This window comes from Salminus brasiliensis, chromosome 2, assembly GCF_030463535.1.
Source record: "Salminus brasiliensis chromosome 2, fSalBra1.hap2, whole genome shotgun sequence".
Taxonomy (NCBI): Eukaryota; Metazoa; Chordata; class Actinopteri; order Characiformes; family Bryconidae; genus Salminus; species Salminus brasiliensis.
This window is the reverse complement of record NC_132879.1, coordinates 44,267,779-44,288,163: the sequence shown is the minus strand read 5'-3', so window position 1 is coordinate 44,288,163 and position 20,385 is coordinate 44,267,779. Positions and strand designations below refer to the sequence as shown.

Sequence of the window (20,385 nt, the reverse complement as noted above, 5' to 3'; positions counted from 1 at the left end):
AATTACTAATAATCACATTAATGCTTTTACATTCAATTATCAGTGAGCAGTCATTTTAATGAGGCAGCACTCTGTGGATGCCCCCCCCCCCCATTGAGCCAGTGATCCTGCAACATATGTGGCAACATGATAAACATACAAACTGATTACACAAGCCCTTTTATTGAACAGTTTAGTTAATTACAGCCTAAAATATTACCCCATTTCTGGTCTAGAACAAGACACCCATGCAATTGCTAGGTTTCCGTTGGTCTAGCTTTTCGTCAGGTTGTTCCAGCAGGAACCTCAATAAACTTCAGCTGGTGCAAAATGCTGCAGCCAGGGTCATTCCTTAAACTAGAACATTTGACCATATCAGAGCAGTTCTATCAGCACTTTATTGTTTTCAGGGTGCTCCCGTGTCTGTTTCCTTCTGGCTCTCTCCTTTTAATTAGGCTGTTATAATCAGACCTGCCAGAGTCGTCAGACATACTCTGATACTGCTCAACATTCTCTGCTCTCCATAAAATTCATCTTAGAACTAACCCTCTCTTTTTTACCTTCTCCGAGTAAAATGGCCACCCAGCCCGACCTGCTGGAAGATTGCCCGCTGAGGCCCCCTCTACCTGCGTCAAACCAGCTGCCACATACCAGTCCGGCCAGGGGGCCGTGTTGAAACCTAGATGGACTCGTAACTATCTGCCACTATCATCACCACTATTAACTTTGTTGTATTTGGTTTGGTATTTTTTTATCAATAATGTTTAAAGAGTTCTGACCAGAGGAGGATGGTCCCCTTTGTGAGTCTTGGTTCCTCCCAAGGTTTCTTCCTCAAGCTTTGAGGGAGTTTTTCCTTGCCACTGTCGCCGTTGCGCTGCTCACTGAGGGTCTTTGATTCATCATGTTATTTCCCGGTTATGTCTGTCCTTTATTAAGTACCAATTATGTAAAGCTGCTTTGTGACAACAGTTGTAAAAAGCACCATACAAGTAAATCTGACTTGACTTTTGGCTTTACTTACACACCCATAGAGCTACTCAACTACAGCTCTCTCGATCTCTACTGCAAGTTGTTTTCAAGACGACTCCTGAATCAGTTTTTTGACTACTGAGAAGTTTATGAACGTACCTAATAAAACAATATGCCAGACCTACTAGCAGCATTTAATTTCCATTATAAATATATATCATTGCAGAATAGCGACACCAGGCGGACAAAGGATGAACAGCTGCTAGGAGGCACCTGTCAGAGAGCGTCTCCCGAGTTCGTCAGACACTACAGGGCGCTCCGCAGCGAGTCCGAAATAAACGGGTTAATAAAATTAGCATCAAAAAAAAAAAATCACAACTTATAAATCTAAATGTTCGATCATTTCTCCTCAGACCCATTTCCTTTCGGAAACGGCATCACTGCAGACATTTAAGGCTTTTAAACGCCGGTTAAAGCTCGTTTTTAGTTAAGGTTGGTGAGGGCGAATCACTTTACGACAGCCGGCTTGAGCAGATACTGGTTTAATAAGTCGTTATTGTTTTAACCGCACTGTTTTACACGTCTAACAAAGTGAGAAGAGTCATATTGAACGTAGTTAGCATTTGTTGGTCAAGACGTTAGCCAGCTAACTATCAGCCATCGTTAGCCAGATACCACCAAAAACTAACGCCCGAGCGTCAGCTCGCCAACCAGCCAGCACTCATTAGCTGTAGCTAATGCTAGGGTCTCCATTGCCCAAACCCTTTGGTTCTACATCAAAAAGTTAATTTAATTTGCTTTTATATATTTAAATGTTTTTTTAGTGAAACAATTCAACGCTCCAAAATGAGACAACTGGTTAGACACTACTTTCACTTTTGAGTTTTAGCCAATTAGCTCCATTTACCCCATTCTTTGAGGACTTGCTCGCGGGCTCCCTCTGGCGTCTTAGTCATTCAATCACAGAGCATAATTTCTCTGATTCTCCTCTTAGAAATAAAACCTGTAAATAAATTAACACTACTGTTCCCTTAGAAAGGATTTAAAATAAAATTATTAAAAAGTAGACCAGCCTTTTAATTTAAGTCGTCCAATCCCCTTCTCTGATGATGGGCGGACAACTACGTTTCTATCAGAAGTATCGATCTACCCCTCGACACCCCGCCCCCCCCCCCCCCCTAGTGTTTGGCTTGAAACTATGGAAACCTGCACCTTGAGCAGCTGCTGTTGAACCAGCTATCCGGTTCATCACGTGGTTGCGCTGAACGAAGCCTCGGACGTCACGGCCCACGTGCCTATGAAACGTGAACCAAACGCTAATTATATAAATATAATAAAAAAATAAAATAAAAAAAAAAAAATCACACACACACACACAACTGCCTTAATGACAAGTTCAACTACGCTTAAAAAACCAAAACAAAGCATGCAATTTCAAAATAAGTGTTTTATTCACCATCATATCCATAGAGTCAAACGCGAACAAGAGCATTACGTTTTAGAAATAATAAACTTATTCTACAAGTACAATTGTGAGTGAAACGCTGTTCTTGAACAAAAGCATATTTTAGCTGAACGTTTCGAGCCATTACAGTTACCACGGCATGACCGCAGGTGGTTACCAGGTCTGATGCCGGCCTTTCGGCCTGGATTCTCCTCCTGACTGCGCTGCTCACAGTTCAGCTGAACGCCATCAGTGAGGTGGGAGCGGAGGGAGCGAGGGGGGCACAGCCAACCTGCAAAAGTGTCTTAAACACACATGGGCAAGAAACTGCACGGCAGATCAGAGCATTCACAAGTCTCACAAAAAAAAGCCAACCAACACCTTCAGACTGACCGTGGTTACCTGTGGGGAAGACCAGGTTTACCTGTTGGCCACGGGTCTGACCAGGCCTGGACGGGGCTCGCGCTCTGAGGGCAGCGACGCGTCTCCGCACTGCTGAGAGAAGGAGAGCCGAGAAACCAACCCTTTTATCAGTGCGTAAACAGAACAGGACACATGTAAATGTGAAGAAAATGCCATGGACAGGCCCAACGTTTTAAAAGAAGGCAACGGGTGTTTGACAGTGAGCAAAGATGTACAATAATTACGCACACAAGAAAAGTCAAGTCTGTGGTTTCTGCCTTTTCAGCCGCTCGGTTTCTCCCTCAGACAGATCTGAACTCGGTCAGTGGGGTTCGTCCAGCTCACAGCTCATTGAGGAAGTACACGTCCTCGAAGTCCCGCTGCTGGAAGGCCATGGTTTCATCGTCGGAATACAGAGACGAGTAGATGTGTTCATCTGGAGCCTGAGGAAGGGAAATCTGCCTAGAGCTCAAGTCAACCGAGCCTCGGTCAAAGTCACACTGCTGTGTCGTCGTGCTCATCAGATCACTGTAGACTAGCCCCATCAGGTACTGCGTGGTGTTGCTCGGCGCCATTGCTCCCGACGGTAGACGATCCGTCCCCCAGGCCGCGGAATGACTGAGGCCCGGCTGCCGTCCACATGTCCTCGACAACCCGAAGTGTCCCTTTCCCCTCTTCTCTGTGTATCTGCGAACTGCTGCTTTCACCAGACTCACATAAACGAGCCTCCTCTTCGCCAGCTTGGACCACGATGGTCGATCAACACGCTTCCGCTTTCCCTCCGCAGCCATGGTGTCGACGCACATATCACCAAAACAGTGCCCTAAATGAAGCTTAGCTCGTATAAACACGATAGCTGGGTTGCTGTAAACTAAGAAAAGAACCAGCAAAAAGGAACTAAATTGACAAATATAATGTCACACAAGCTACAGCTGCCTGATCACCACCACTCCTCACTGGACGTTAGTCCGACGTCTCTGTAGCGCTAGTCGAGTCATCCCGTACTTATGGAAGCAAGCAGACGTGACGCTGTTCAAACATCAGCCAATCACGGGCCTCGTTTTTCTGCTTCGCCACTGCGACGCGGTCTCCTTCAGACTCTCTACCGCCCCCCTATTCTTTACCACACAGGCGAGATCTCGCTGTAAGAAACAGCAGACCTACGTTTAAACACACATTTGATGTAATCGAACTTCTTTTATTTAAAGCAAATAAAAACTGAGCTAAAATTAACCATGCTTTAATACACAGATGTAGACTGTATCTGTAGATGTAAACTACGCTGTATTCCACGACCTGCTGTCACACTTTCACTGCTGTCTCTCTCAGTTTCATTATATACTGTAGGCTGATAACACTAATGAAAAATCTTTTGCCTAATATGTGTCTGTTTATGGATATTTGGGTGGATTGTGTTGTTATGACACTCTATTAAGTCTATCTATTGCTTATCCACACAGACGTTTCTCCATGTTTTCTAAGCAAAGGCAGATTTAGTCCAATATTGAAGTATTGGTAAGCCTGTAAAAAGTAAAGGAAAATAATACCCACCGAAGCTGTTAATACTTCAATATTGGAAAGTTTATAGCTGCTGTCCTATTGAACTTTTTGCATTAGAATGTAATGGAATTAACAAATGACTATCCATCCAAGCTGGGTGTCTTCTTTTCTGGTTTATCCTGGTCAGAGTCAAGGAGCCTACCTAGAATCCTGGAGCTCAAGGCAGGAATACTTCTCTGGACAGCACAACAGTCCAGTCCAAAAAAAGAAGAAGAAGAAGAAGAAGAAAAGTATTAAATAGCAGTATTAAACATAAATGAATTAAATGTATGAATTAAACTCTTTATTTGTGTTTAATTGTCAATGGTCTGTATGACATGTACAATGGCATACAAGAGTTTAGGGGCCATTGGTTAAATAACCAAGTGAGCAAAAGATGACCTGATTACCAAAAGACAACAAGTTCCTCCAATTCTGTGAGATTTGTTGGCCATCTTGATGCAGTGACCAAGACTCTTGTCTAACATGTTGAAAAGAATGTTTCATCTTTGCCTTTTACACCATTTGGAGATTATCTTATCTACTACTCTACTAGTCACAGTAATAGAAATTCTGATCAGGGGTACCCAAACTTTGGCATGCTGTATGTCCACTATACACTGCTGCACCCCTTTCTGACACAGACATGCAAATGCACACACAGAGCCAATCTAGTCCCTCTGGAGTACTGTCAATAGAATAGCAGAATCTGCTCTGGAGCAGATAGACATGAACCTATTGGCACCATGCCTAATGCCAGGCATGGGCTAGAGGGGCATAAAGCCCTCCAGTACTGAGTTGTGGAGCAGTGGAACTGTATTTACTGGTGCTCCATTTAATCCCCCCCCCCAAAAAAAAAAAAACAACCTGATCTACGAGCGCCGTACTGGACTGCAGAAAGTATCCGTCACTAAAACTAGTCCAGACTTGTTTGAGGAAACGGGGGCTGATGGTGGCTGCCCCTGCGTGGTTCGGGGTGGACAAGTTTACAATGCACAGACAGTCTGGGTGGGGAACTAATGAAAAGCACCACAAAGGGCATCACTCCGTTCCCAGATGTTGTACGCGTTTGTTGTCGGTGGGTGGCGATATGAGAACAGAGTGAGACACGCGCTCACTTTCACAGAAGAAGAAAGAAACGCTTCGTAAAAGCCTACCTTGTCAACTCATGTAAAAACGTAGCTAATTTTGTAAAACAACCACGAGGAGTCATTTTTGTGTTGGCTCCAATCCGGTATTTGTTTTAATAACACGTTCAGTTTAATGCTCCACTCGTCCGCCATAGCAAAAAAGCGCGCACTCGAAAAGGCGGAAGTGAGGCGCCTCCATTTTCCTCGAAGTGCCCTTCGTGTACACACTAGGCCACTTCGCGCTACAAGTAAATGAAACTTTTCGACATGGACCACGCGTTGTACGTTGTGCAGACACCACCCGACGAGAACGACGACACCCTGATAAATCCAGATTTCACGTATAAGCGTAAGTAAGAGAGCAGAGTGGGAACCGGACTGTTTGATCGCGGAGTGTTCATGAGCTCGGATGCAGCCATGTTGACTAGCAGAGCCAACGAGTAGACTAGAGAGGCCACTCGAGTACTAGCTAGCTCCATGGGTGACTACAGCTGTGCTGCATGATTACATAATGCGCCTTAGCTGTTTCTTTTTTTTTTTTTCTTTTTTTTTTCTTTCTTTTTTTTTTTTTTTTTTAAACCCTGTGCCTAGTAGTGCCGAGCTGTGGTGTACTTTGCCGTGAGGTGACCGTTGACTTATTTAACTTGCTAGCTATTATAATTAATGCTGCCCTTAGCAACGGTCGTTTTTATGAGACGTGCGCGCGTGAACGCCATCACAAAGTCGTATTTAGAGTTATTATGGGGAAACTCGGATATTCGACGAGCCCCGATTTTATAAGGTTGGGACGTGTCAATGAAAACCTGTCTGACTGATGCTAATTCTGTTGTAAACTGGTTGTATTTTTGGTTATTTAGCAGGAACACACAAACATATGATACGAATGTCTTAATGCTGCTTTTCTGATAAAAAAAAAAACATGTATTTCCTAATGCACATTATTTTCTTGTAGTAATGTTAAATAAACCTGGTTTGTTTTATGCAACAGAAAAACAAAAGGGATCAACAAAAAATATATGTATGATAATTTATATTATTTCAGGCCAAGCGTTAACTGTCACGAGCGTCGACGTGGTTAGTAGGGACTTCCGATGACGCCAGGAAAGCACCAGCAGCTTGAGCTGTTGGTCACTAACTTTAGCCCTTGAACGTTGTTGTAGAGTATTTACAGTTGATAATTGATACATTGCCCAGCCTTATAAATGCATGCATACTTTCAAACATCCATGCCTAATGGTAGAGTTCTGTTGTAGACATAGGCAAATGGTCAAGTTTTCGAGCCCTAGTGAGCACTCTAGTAGCTGCAATCTGCACTAGTTAAATGCAGTTCATGGAATTATTTACATGAACATCCAACCAGAAGGGCATTACAGTGGTCCAACCTTGATGTTATAAATGCTTGCACCAGCTTCTCAGCATCATTTAAGGAGGGTGCATTACACAGATTGGCCATATTACGTAGGTGGAAGAAGGCAGTTTGAACTATGTAGCAGAAGTGTGCATTAAACGAGTGAACAGAGTAAAAAAACAACTCCTAAGTTGTTGTTTATTTACAGTGGTACTACCATCTAAATGTACAGCAATATTTGCATTTTTGGATTTATCCATATTGGGTTCATTAAGTAAGACTTCTGTTTTATCTGTATTAAGCCAAAGAAAGTTGTAGATTGTCCAGTTTCTTTATGTCTTTAAGATAGTTATTCTATTATTTTTTTTTTTTTAAGACAAATGTCCTCATTTGGTTTGGATTTGATAAGTAAAGCTTGGTGTCATCAGCATAGCAATGAAAGTCAATACCATGCTTATGGATTACTTTGCCCAGCAGCTGCGGCATATGAAGAGTAAAAAGTAACTGACCCAGGACTAGCCTCTGAGGAACACCATAATTTGCTTTTGAGTAGTGAGAATGTTCATTATTTAAGTAAATGCATTGGTGGGAATTTGTCGGATACGATCTAAACCAAGTAGGTCCCTTAATTCCAACAGTATTTTCTAGCCTGTCGAGCAGGATTGCATGATCTATGGTGTCAAGCAGCCCTTTTCAAATCCAGACTGATAGACCTTGTAAATGCTGTTGTTAACTACATGCCTACTAAAGGAAAGCCACTCCTATTGAGTTAGTTAGCTATTAACTGCACAATGAATGCTGCACATTGCATGGTTCCACCAGAGCACATTACTCAGTGAAGAAATCCTATTTTAAAAGTAAAAGAATATGAAATGCAAGTTGGGTATTGGGCATTTAGGGTATTATTTGAAGATACCCCTCAGTATGTCTATAGCAAGTAGAAATCTGGTAATCTAGATATATATCAATTACCCTGAAATACATAGGACCACGACTGACCACGTATTGTTTGGCTCGTAGAACCTTTTCAGCACAGCAATAATGCCAGATGGTTGTGGCATTTTGATGAGTGTGTGTGTACAACTATATCAAGCACTGCATTTGCTTTGAACAGCTAAATGCATCTTTTTCAATTAATATGTTGTGTTAGGTCTCCTCGAGTGCATGGTCAGTGGTCAGTTTCTACCCACAGGGCAATGGTTGGCTGAATATTTTTGGTGTCAACCTAGCAATTACACCATTGTGCTTGAAACACTATTACCAGCACAACAAACACAAAAAAGCATGCCATTACCGTGTCAGTGACACTGCAGTGCTGATTATGGTCCACCGTCCAAATGATGATAGTCATTAGTGGATCTGTGGTGGTCCCTTTCCATTGATACACCAGGTAAATAGTGTGTGTGTGGGGGTGATCAATTGTACTACAGTCAGTAGCTGTAAACCTATTAAGTACACCTATATAGTATATGTACCTGTCCAAAAATGGCCAATGGATATGAGTATTTTATGTGGTATGTTGTTAATGTACTTCAACCCTAGTTTTAACAGTTCATTGTTTGCCCCTCTATTAGTCTCTGAAGCTGAATTGGTCAAGTTTGTGAGGCTACGTGCAGCTAATGATGCACTCTTTACTGGGAAGAGAAACACTTCAGTCATTGCTTGGAGGTAACATAGTCCTACATGTCACTGTCACACACAAGAACAATAACTATTTGTATAGCTTTACAATAAGCTTTCTGTGGTTGATGTGGCAGGGCCATCTTGAAAGAGATGGGCATCCAGAGGAAGATGTCCACCAGTCAGGCAAGAAAGAAGTGGGAAAATCTCAAGAAGAAATACAAGGTAAGTCACCATCATACATATTTAATACACCATCTTCATACATTCAATGCCTTGAATGTACAGTTACATTAGACATTGCCCAGTGGAGATAAGCAGTGTTGTTCATGTGTTTTACCCTTAAATGGCCAGTCATACAACACCTCATCTAATTTTACGCTGTGCAGTAAGTTCCTAAATCAAACCCAAAGTTTAAGTCAAATATGTTATTAGGTCTGGACAGAGATGGAGCCACACAATTAAAAACATCTGAGACTTAGTCCAAATGTCCAGCACCGCGCTCGCCTTTATATCCTCTTGCTTTTTGTCTGCTACAGTATTTCACTCATTTCAGGTTGTTTTCACATTTGGTTCTCCTCCTTATCCTTCATGAATGCCCTCCTTACTCCCCTTTATTTTCACTTTCTTTTTTTTAATATATTTTTGTTCTGCACATCCTTCATTATAACAACTTTAGATTTAACAAATAACTTAAACATTTTAAAATATTGTATTAACTGCTAAAGTACTATCAAGTATTTTTGTAGACTTTTTTTTAAAAATGCCCCCCCCCTCCAATTCCTTCTAATGTTAATAATAAGTTATAACTTAAGTTTGCTTAATGTAGTATCAGCACAGTAGCTGTGCTATTTTTAACTTCAAATTCATGTTACTGTAAATAACTTCACATAACATTAATGGGTCACAAAACCACTCATGATGGCAGAGCCTCACAAGCCCCAATGTGGCATCTACTGTACACAGTAAAACTAACCGCAGCTAACATTACATTATGCTGACCACGTCACCCAATTACTGTGGACACGGAACAGCATCCTTCCGCTGTTCACCGATGCTGGTGCTGGTGCTGCTGAAGCTGAATCACTTTTTATGGCTGATGTTTGTGGTTAACAAACATTCTTAAAACCATGGTTACCTACCTACTACCGTACTTTCTCTCTGAGGTGGGGGAATAAATTACTGACATCATACACAACACAGCTCTTGTGACAGTACAGATCTGTAGATGGCGATGTTTCCCCAGAACTTTTGATTTTCAGTGACTTTGTCAGTCCAGTCAGAGATGGGGAGGGGAAATGACACACAGTTATTTTAAAAACTTTATTATCTGAAAAAGATTCAGGGCATTTGAGAAAACATCCGGGGATTTAGCCCCATAAGCCACCCTCTCGCTCCGTCTATGGGTCTGGATCATGCTGACTATTGCAAGTGTACAGTATGTGTGCATAAATCTCCAACCTCACATTAGTTTACTTTGATATATTGTCATTTATAAAAAAAAAAAAAAAAGTACAATCTGAAATTTCACCAAGTCTCTTGCATCTGCTTCCCTATGGACCTGCTTGCTTTTGCCACACACTGATTTATAAAACAAGATTTTTATGTTAACTGTGAGTTTTATGTTCATTTTTATTTCAACCAAAAAGTGCATACCTCCCCCATAAGCCTACTGGCACCTGTATTGTAGAAGATGTTTAAACGAGTAATTAAAAACACAGAGAATTGCAAATCCATACATTATGAGGCCTTTTATAACTGAATTCCAAGCAAATACAATCCTTGTGCTTTAAGATGTCTGTGTGAATGTGGAGGCCTCAAATCAACCATTAGCATTTTTTTTGCAAGTAAAATATACTGCATGTAAGATACTGTCAGGGCTCAGTTTCACAGACAGTATTGATTTTCTTAATGTAGCACAAATCAGTTCAAAGTCTATAAAAGTCTATGATTTTTATATATTCTTTATGTAAAATTTCAACTCTAGCAATACTAGCAAGCCCACTTACCAAATGGAATAACAGCAACTGTTGACTCTAGCTTTGCTGTCCATAATACAAATTCAAAATATGATTAGGTCATTAGTGACCTATATTTCTAGCATGCAGTTGAATTGGTACCTTCTGATTGACGCAACCACTCTAGCACTCTCTCTTGCCACTGTTGGTGTAAATATAGTCCTGTATTAAGTATCTGTCATGGTATCTGTCATGTTTCAGGAGATGAAGAACCCTCCACCTGGTGTCACAGTCAACCCCACCAACTGGCAGTGGTTCTCCCTCATGGATGATGCGATGGAAGGCAGGCTGAACGACAGCGAAGCCATGGTCTCCACTGCATCGCTCGGCGACGACAGCGACTTTCGCCCTGACAGACCCAGAAAGAGGGGCCGTGACTCATACCAGAGCGAAATCGAGTTTCTCGTGGAAGGAGAGGAGTCGAGGCTGTCGGAGGAGACCACGCGGGACAGGACGGAAACCGGCAGCGATCGGGACGAGATGGAGCAGGAGAGGGTCCTGCTGGAAAGCGACCGGGCCGCCCTGGAGAGCGAGCGCATGGTACTGGAGAGAGAGAAGATGGTGCTAGACAGGGAGAGGGCTGGGCTGGAGAGGGAACTGGCCGCCCTGGACCGGGACCGGGCATCTCTAGAGCGGGAGAAGGCCGCCGTGGAGAGGGACAGGGCGTCGGTAGAGCATGAACGCGCTCAGCTGGAGAAAGAGCGGGCGGAGATGGACAAGGAGCGAGCGAAGCTAGAAAGGAACCGAGCCACCCTCGAGAGACAGCGGGTGGGTGCCGGAGGGGACCAGGGGGTCGACCTGAACGACACCGCTCTGGAAGACGGCAAATTAGCAGAAGTAGAAATGGAAACGGCATCCATAGAGAGGAGACAGAAATTCCTGGATTTGTTTGAGAAGCTGATTGAGAACTTTTAGAATGTGCCAAAAGAACTGTTATTGTTAATTGATTTCTGATTCTGTGTACATAGTTTCCTTATTCACTTCTTCAGGTCTCAGGTCTGTTGGAAGATGCTACTTGTTAGATGTGATGTTTTCTTTTGTGATTATGAACAGTTATAGTTTTTGTTGTGGTAGCAGTGTTTAAATGCGTTATGGACACCATTTCAGGCTTTATCCTTTGATATTTTTGCAGCCCAGCTTAAACTGTCAATGAAAACGTTAAGCCAGCTCTGTTTTGGAGCCGTCATGAAGACAACTTTATTCAATTGTGGTATTTCCATACAAAGCACACATTGCCGGGCTAGTATAATAGCCCCTGTTGTTCCCATTGCCCTCACACAGTACAACAGTTTGTGGAAAAGTGTTCATTTAAAAGGCTGTTGCCCATGGTCAAAACAACAATTTTGAATTGTTCTATACCAAATATTGCAGTTCACATACAAAAGGTATCAGAATATATATATTTTTATATTACAATACAGACTTTACAACAAAATGGTTGTGTTATGCTTTTTTTATTGCATTAGATAATCAATTTAACCTTTCAGAACTTCATTGAGCACCAGCTTCAATTGATTTACGTTACGTGAATAGTTTCCAAAAAAGTGTTAAAATTATAGGAATATTAACAATATAGAATTATTATTTTTCTTTACAAAACAAACATATTTAGACATTATTTGTCTGGTTAGGACAGCCAGTCCCAAAAAGGCGAACAAGTTGCTGTTATTTTTGCAGTTATTTATGTGATCAGAAACTGATCGTTTGTATTCACTGTTGTTCATAATTGTTTTTGTATTTCCTTCTACTTGACTTGAGCAAGAAAGTATTTCAAAGGCAAAGATCCTTGAATTGTGTTTTCTTTCTTCCAGAGATTCGCTCACACATCAGTTTAGGTTTGCTACATTTAAACATGTTAAACAATGTGTGTTTATTAGGGGCGGGCGATATGGCGATATTTTGATAAGCCAGCGTGTCGTGGATACCGCACGTTTAATAACAGAGAGTGTAATTAGCCCTGTTGAATTCGATGTGCAGCAGATGTTGAATATAAAGCCCTGTACTGTACTTGGCATGGGAGAGTATTTAAATAGCAGTTTTTCTGCATGTTGAAATATTGTGATATGTATTGTGTATCTTTAAATAACGTGATATTATATTTGTACCATATCACCCACCCCTAGTGTTTATTGCACATATGTATGTGTGGGTGGAAAAACTTAACAAAACAAAAATCGAAACAAAAAACAACAGGTTATTGAGATGAACGAGCAGCTGAAAAGTGGAAGTGTGTGCAAACCTCCAGTATAAAACAGCCATTCATATACAAATGTTTACTTCAGCCCAAGGTTAAAAAAAAAAGAAAAAGAAAGTTGGAAACTCTCACAGAGGTTTTGGTGTGTATCTGTATGTGTGTGTGTGAGCTTAAATTAGGGCACCAACAGGGATACGCGGCAAACAGACGTAGGCCTGTGGGGTTCTGCTGAGGTTGATGGGGTTGCCGTCCAGGCGGACATCCTCAAGCGCATTGCGAATGTAGTTCAAGTCGTTCAGATTGCAGAAAGTGTCCTCGTGTATGATCTGGATGTTGTTGTTCTGGGAGGGAACATTATATATGGAGAAAAAGGTCAGACTCTTGCTATTAAATTATGCTTACAAAACTGGACAAGGCCAGTGTCACAAGCCCTAAAGTACCTGTGCCAAGCACAGCCATTTTTTCTTATTGAAACACCTTGTTCAACTGTTTAGATCATTAACAAGCCCTTATTGAGTTGAAGATACTAAAATGTGCTGAGCCTATGCAATCGTTAGTGGCTTGGGGTAATCAGTACTGTGGAGAAGGCATCTAGGGATATGTTGTGTAAGGCTACTGATCTGAGCAGAAAGTGTTTTTAACGTTGAAATAAATACAAAAAAATAGTGCATTGTGATGTGTGTGTGAGAGTGTGGTAGCTTTACAATGTCCAGACCTCTTCTCAAAGAAGGCCAGTACTTACAGTTGCCATCCACCACCTAGTTATTCTAATCAGTCCTTCATTAAAGTAAGTCAGGTGAGCTGCTGGTGGAACTGAACAAATCCATACAGTGGCTGAAGTTCACAGAGAAGTCATCAACCCAACCTGTGTCCTTCTAACTGTACTCCTCTAATCAATACATCACTACCTTTTCTGAAGGACAGCAACATTCTGACTACTTCACTTGTGTTTGTACAAGCCCAAGCTCGCTTACTGCTGAGATAAATAGCTTTAAACATTTTTCATGACTGACTAGCATATTAATGTAGTACTGAAGGCCCTTTGGCACGTGTTGTAGCCTCTACATCACTCTTAATAGTGGTCTGCTGTGGTGAGTGTCTGACTGTAAACTGGCAACTGCGGCAGTTGTCCACAAGGTGGCAGCAGTGAGGTGGGAGTACAGGTACCTGTAGGTGCAGAGAACGCAGACTGTCCGGCAAAGGAACAGGGATGTGGTCAATGTTGTTGTCCGTCAAGTACAGATACAGCAGCTGAGTCATGTCCTAAAAGGCAAAAGCAAGATGATTACAAGCAGATATGAATCCTAGAAGCCCCAGAATGCTACAAATGTACAGTACCAGTCAAAAGTTTTAGAACAAACCCAAACCCTTTTCTTATTATTTTCTTATTCTTACTGCCACTCCACTTGTCAAACCTGCAGCTCCACTTATAAGAGTTATAATGGTCTCTCTGCATTATGATAGCAATCAGATCTGCCATGTTGTCTAAATTCCGCTGTAGAAAGTGCAAAAATTGTAAATTGTATGCAGCAATTTTCAAAGCTTAATTTACTTTCCTTACATTAGTCTTTAGTTCATTTGATTCCCTCAAAAGCAATGGCATTTTCCTGCTTACCTTTGCCAGGACACTGAACTTTGAATGATTTCAGGTTTGATCACTGGACTTAAAGTGCTTAAATGTCGAACAACTGGAAAATTATGATGTTCTAAAACTTTTGACTGGTAGTATAGATGTCTATCGATATTACTAATATTAATATTAATTCATTTTATGGCTTGCATACACTGGCAGTGAAAGAGAACTGCTCAGATCTAGAAGCTGTATTTAATACCCTGGTGTTCAATGACTGTTCTACATGTGTTTGAAGGGACCTGTGTCCTCTTTTTTTGTGGAAACCCCCCAAAACATTACCTAACATGTTAACAAGGCAATTTTAATTTTAAAAAACCTGTTAAAGAATCACATAATACACAAATCTCTGGATTAAATGCCTTCAACTAATTCCATAAAAAGTAGGGAGTATTTTGTGGTGGATAAGGGATTATTACAATGCCATGACTGGACAATTCATAATACAGGCAGCAAGATGTATGTGACACAATAGCTGCCTTCCAAAGCCTAATCTACAGCCGAGGTAGGCTGCATTTCTTGGCCACTATGTCATAGAAGTATGTTCCAAAGTAAAGGATCCTTCATATACTGCTTCGTATAGAAAAAATAGCACCACGAAAATGGCAGAATGTTTCTCATTATAATTGATTTTTGTAAAGAAATGGAAAAACATACAAGTTCCGTGACCGCAATTTGAATTCGTTCAAAATGCTTAATATTTGTTTTTTATTGCTTTTCAGCAGAAATGTAAGGTGAAAATTGGAAATACATGACAGAGATTTGTCCTCTTAGAACAGCCACTGAGTAGTTTAGTAATTAACTTGTTGTATCAGGTATGTTTGAGCAAAGAAATCATTGCAATGTGAGGAACACCAACACTCCATGACTAGAGAAGTTCCAACACCCCTGTTCTAGAGACGTTGACGACATTAATTATTGAGATCCTAAATGTCATAATGGCAATGGCATAAGTCCAAATTTGAAGTATATATTACATTTTTCACTGGCCGCACAGTAGGGCTTATTTACCTCATACATGGTTTGCTTATATATTTGAGGGGAGAATTCCATTAACTGGTTGTATGATTTGACAGGGACAGTTTCAAATCAACCACATTCTGCGCAGAGCAAACTCAAAACCATTTGCAGTTAAAGTATCCCACAGAGTGCACCCACTCATACAAACCCACTCACCTTGAAGGCTTCATTCTGGATGCCAGTACTGCCCAATTTGTTGTGACTGGCATCCACAAGGGTCATGGTGGGTGGCAGAGCCGGGAGTTGTGCCACCTTGTTTTCCCTTATTATGAGCTCCTCCAATGCAGGCAGACCAAAGAGTGCACCATCGTCGATCTTGGAGATGGCATTGTTTGTCAAATCGATCCTCTTCAATTTGTCTTAATGATGCAGAGTAAAAATGCAAGATTTGGAAAAATGAATTAATTAATTAACAAGTAACTTATTGGCAGTCTAAATGTACCTTATTTAGTGTAAAAGTTTCTAAATAACTGAAAACTGTTTTAAGGAACACATACTCATGTTGGCAAAATCCGATTTGTTGATCTTGGCTATCTTGTTGTAGCGGGCATAGAAGTGAGTGGTATCTTTGGGGAGAGGTGGCACGTGCACCAGCTTCACATCATCGCAGTACACAGATCCTCCCAGGCAGGTACAGAGCAGACATGTTGGCATACCTTATCACCCAACCAGAACATGACCCACACCGGTGACAAAGACACATAAATATGCGTTAAATCATTTGTAGTACTGAGTATTTTCAAGGACTTTATTTAAAAATGTGTTGGACAAACCTCATGTTTTAATTAATATTTCACATGAACACTTTCTGTTACATTCATACTAATTGATAATGCACACTTTACATAATGCATTTACAGAAATCAGGAACACAGTAGTTACTGGTGTATTTACACTATACTGACATGATTGTATTACAGTATTGAGACACCTACAGCTCTAACAGCAAATCTGAAGTGTTGGCGACTTCTATACGCTATGCACCTCAGAACTTGGGAACCTCGCTCTGTAACATTACATGGTCTGCCACTTTGTGGCTAAGTTGCTGTTGCTAAATGATGTCACTTTTCAATAATACCACTCACCACTGATCGTGGAATATCTAGGATGGAAGAAATTTCACAAACTCACTTGTTGCAATGGTGGCATTCTATTACAATATCACTCTGGAATTTAGTGAGCTCCTTAGAACAACCCATTCTTTCACTAATGGTTGTAAGGGCAGACTGCATGGTTGGGTGCTTGATTTTAAACATCTTTGACAATGGGACTGAATGAAACACCTGAATTTTATGATTAAGAAGTGTCCCAATTCTTTTGGGACTTTACTTCCATGTAGGGTATATTTACATAGAGTTGCCAATTTAGTATCTAGGAACAGGTTTCAGCATCTTTGTTTTCTAGATGAATTTACTTAGGTGTGGACTCTACAAGATGCAGGATACACAATGCAATTGGAAATTGGCCTGCTGATTTTGAGACTGTGCAAATTACTGAAGAAATGAAAACTGGAAAACTGTCAATATCCTGGAACCATTTGGTAGCAATACATACCGTATGTGATAGTGGATTATAATGCTAGAACTCTCCACCAAGTATGACTAAACTGCATATCCACTAAGGATAATCAACAGCAGTATATGTCACAGATTTTATTAGATTAACATTTTAGATGTTCTATCTAAAAATCCCCCCAGAATTTCATTGCATTAGCATAATGAAGATGGTACCTGGATTAATCTGATCAGGAAACCTTGTTCTACTCCTCATCAGTCATCATTTGACGCTCAAGTAACTGTTGTTAGAAATATTGTCTGTCTGATTTATGCTGTACACTGTACAATTTTATGGAATACACAGTCTGTGTTAAGATATAGAAAACTGGCAAAGTGTAGTTTGTGGATTCCATCTTTTTCCTAATACAAATGACTAACTTAGCTATAGTAGCCATCATAAACACCAGCTGTCACCACATGTAAATAACACAGTAGCTTATTTCTGTTAAGTAACATGTTTTCATTCAGATACATGAAATATAATGTAATAATGTGTTTGTTTGAGATGTCCTCAACAAGAAAATAGATCTGAAGAGTACTGACCTTGTGTTTCAGTTTCAGTTTCAAGGTCAGTGTCAGGTAGCCCAGACTCCCCTGACTCTACTATTTCCCCAGCCCCCTCCTGGGGGGTGGGCTGGGGGGTGGGAAGCAGCTCCTCCTCTTGTTAGACACAACATTAGGGTGTTAGGAGATGGATTAGCACATGGTTGGACAAAGAGATCAGGTAAGTGAGTAGTGATGATGTTGAGTTGAAGGCAAATGAAAAGACATTTAACCAATATCAGCCAGTTAAATGACATATATAGCTTTGTGAGAATGAGGAAACTTCATATATCAGTGTGATATACTTTACAGTAAATGTGTTAGCATTAATGAAGTGAAATAGAACACAAACATGGATTTTATGATGAGTACAATGACACAAGGTATGCTAGATTTGGCAGAAAACCAACCTGGACTATATTTACTAACTAGTTCAAAATAGTGCTTTGCTGGGCAGTCAAAGTACTGACCTTTCTCCAGGTCAGGAATTATTACCACTGGTTCCTCATATTCATCAGGAGCCCCAGGCTCAGTAGGACTCACAGGTTCCAAAGGAATAACAGACTCCTCTGGAATTCCAGACTCCTCAGGAATCACAGGCACCTCAGGAAGATGAGACTCCTCAGGAAGACCAGACTCCTCAGGAAGACCAGACACCTCAGGTTCCCCAGACTCCTCAGGAAGACCAGACTCCTCAGGAAGACCAGACACCTCAGGTTGACCAGACTCTTCAGGAAGACCAGACACCTCAGGGAGACCAGACTCCTCTGGAAGACCAGACACATCAGGAAGACCAGACTCCTCGGGAAGACCAGACACCTCAGGTTGACCAGACTCCTCAGGAAGACCAGACACCTCAGGAAGACCAGACTCCTCAGGAGCCCCAGACTCCTCAGGAGCCCCAGACTCCCCAGAAGCCCCAAGGGCTTCTTCTGGAACAATGGTAGGTGTCAGGGATAGCTCCTCCCCTTGTTAAAAACAAGCCGATTCAGTAAACGAGAAGTTAACATCCCCAACAGAAGAGGTGGTTAATACCATGATTGCAATGCTTGTAACGAAGAATGATTACTAGGTATATATTGTTTATGGTAAAATCACCTACTGAAATGCCTAGAAGAAACCTCAATCTCTATGTACCAATAACTGCTCCCAAAGCAGACAAAACACTTAATAATAGAATGCATTATATTCTATTCAACTGAACCTACAATTTTAGGCATCAAAACAAATCTATTAAAATGGTTAGTACTGACCTGTGTCAGGGATGAGTGTTATCTCTAACCCAGAACCCCCAGAGGGTCCAGAACCAAGCTCCCCTGAGACTCCCGAAACAAAGTCCCCTGAGACTCCCGAAACGAAGTCCCCTGAGACTCCTGAAATTAAGTCCCCTGAGACTTCCGAAACAAAGTCCCCTGAGACTCCAGAAACAAAGTCCCCTGAAACTCCAGAAACAAAGTCCCCTGAAACTCCAGAAACAAAGTCTCCAGAGACAGTAACAATGTCTCCAGAGACACCTGAAACAAAGTCCCCAGAGACTCCAGAAGCTCCAGAAACAAGGTCTTCAGGAACTCCAGAACCAATGTCCCCAGAAGCACCAGAAACAAGGTCTGAGGGGCCTCCAGAACCAATGTCCCCAGAGATTTCAGAAACAATGTTTCCAGAGCTTTCAGAACCAATGTACCCAGAGGCTCCAGAAGTAACATCTGTAGAGCCTCCAGAACTTAAGTCCCCAGAGCCTCCAGAACCTAGAGGATCCCCAAAACCAGATAGTCCAGAAACAAGGGCCTCTCCAGAAGGCCCCGAAGCTCCAGAACCTCCAGAGCTGTCCCCAGAACCCAAAGCGTCTCCAGAAACATGAACGATGTCAATGGGTGTCAGACGAAGCTCCTCCTCTTGTTAGAGACAAGATTAGGTGTTAAGAGACTGATTAGAACAGCATGGACAATAATTAAATGAGAGTTAGATGTGATGGAAAAGATGCAGTTGGTGATGGTAGTGAGAAAGCATTACAGAATGATAAAACACATTTAACCAAATTGGCAGTTAAATGGAATGATAACTTTAAATTGTGGTAAGTGCTAGGAGGTTAACATTAATGTTCAGGAAGATTGTGGGTGCATGTGTGTGTGGTACAGACCTCCCTGGGTGTCAGGACCCATCAAAACTCCTGGCTCCCCAGAGCCTGATGGGATAAGCTGTGGTTTTGTGGGTATTTTCTTCTTGTTCTGCCTTTCTTTTTCCCTTTGCTGCTCTTCTTCTTCCTCCTCCTCCAATGAGGCTCCTGGTGCAGGGTAATTGTCCTCATCTGGGGCCAAAGTGCCAATCTCTATCTGCAGGGAATGTGGAGGTAAGTGCACTGCCTCTGTTAAAATTCCTTGTGTTGAACACTTTCTTGAACTTTAGATTGAGAACAGCAGCCACAGTAATGTTTTGACAGACAGAAGGAAATAATTACTGGCTTAGATTTGTATCACCAGAATGAATAATCACACAGATGTTGAACCATACACAATTTGGTTTGCAACAGTAAGATATTGCTGCTGTCATGCAAAACACCTTTTATCCATTTTTGCTGTTTTTCACTGTGGAATGTAAAATCTGAGTAAAATCTGAGAATGTAAAAAAAGTTGTGCTTCACACTGAGTCAAAATTCACGACGAATGGACCAATAGTAATGGTCTAAAAGGACTAATAAAATAAGCTATTTTTACATTAACTTCCATTAAAAGTTGAAGTGAAGCTGATTGGAGATTATGTTAAGTTGAATTCAACTGAACTAGTAAATGCAACTAGTGTCAGCTAGCTCATTGGCAGTCATCATTTTAAGAGAAAGAGGAAACATGACATAACAGTTCCTGGAGGCATTGAGCCCTGCACATTTTAGTGCTTTACCTGCTCCCAACACACCTGATTCCACTAATCAGCTCATTAACCTTTCAGAGTTACAGGAGTAAGGTAAAGCCCGGAGTCCACTAACATGTGCAGGGTAGGGC

At 41.4% G+C, this 20,385-nt stretch overlaps 2 protein-coding genes across 2 annotated transcripts in view; one reads left to right on the top strand and one right to left on the bottom strand.

Annotated features, from left to right (window-relative positions):
* Nucleotides 1-5,685: 5,685 nt before the first annotated feature.
* On the top strand, nucleotides 5,686-12,979 carry LOC140549343 (uncharacterized). The gene is made up of 4 exons (XM_072672887.1): nucleotides 5,686-5,812; nucleotides 8,386-8,479; nucleotides 8,569-8,656; nucleotides 10,651-12,979. Exons 1-4 carry the CDS (start codon nucleotides 5,716-5,718, stop codon nucleotides 11,362-11,364), a joined length of 993 nt encoding a protein of 330 aa, XP_072528988.1. The 5' UTR covers nucleotides 5,686-5,715; the 3' UTR covers nucleotides 11,365-12,979.
* The window catches only part of epyc (epiphycan), a 23,996-nt gene continuing 15,291 nt past the window's right edge, over nucleotides 11,681-20,385 (bottom strand). The window contains exons 3-8 of the mRNA XM_072672886.1: nucleotides 19,530-19,722; nucleotides 17,393-17,509; nucleotides 15,791-15,949; nucleotides 15,450-15,652; nucleotides 13,811-13,906; nucleotides 11,681-12,984 (exon numbers count right to left, since the gene is read on the bottom strand). Of these exons, the coding sequence (XP_072528987.1) occupies nucleotides 12,814-12,984; nucleotides 13,811-13,906; nucleotides 15,450-15,652; nucleotides 15,791-15,949; nucleotides 17,393-17,509; nucleotides 19,530-19,722 (939 nt within the window). The 3' untranslated portion in view covers nucleotides 11,681-12,813. The remainder of the gene's footprint in view (nucleotides 12,985-13,810; nucleotides 13,907-15,449; nucleotides 15,653-15,790; nucleotides 15,950-17,392; nucleotides 17,510-19,529; nucleotides 19,723-20,385) is intronic.

What these genes read in the sequence shown, in the direction of transcription:
- LOC140549343 (XM_072672887.1), top strand. Translation starts at nt 5,716, where the DNA reads ATGAAACTTTTCGACATGGACCACGCGTTGTACGTTGTGCAGACACCA. An exon ending in TCCAGATTTCACGTATAAGC is followed by an intron (nt 5,813 to 8,385) that starts GTAAGTAAGAGA and finishes CCCCTCTATTAG; the next exon opens with TCTCTGAAGCTGAATTGGTC. An exon ending in ACTTCAGTCATTGCTTGGAG is followed by an intron (nt 8,480 to 8,568) that starts GTAACATAGTCC and finishes TTGATGTGGCAG; the next exon opens with GGCCATCTTGAAAGAGATGG.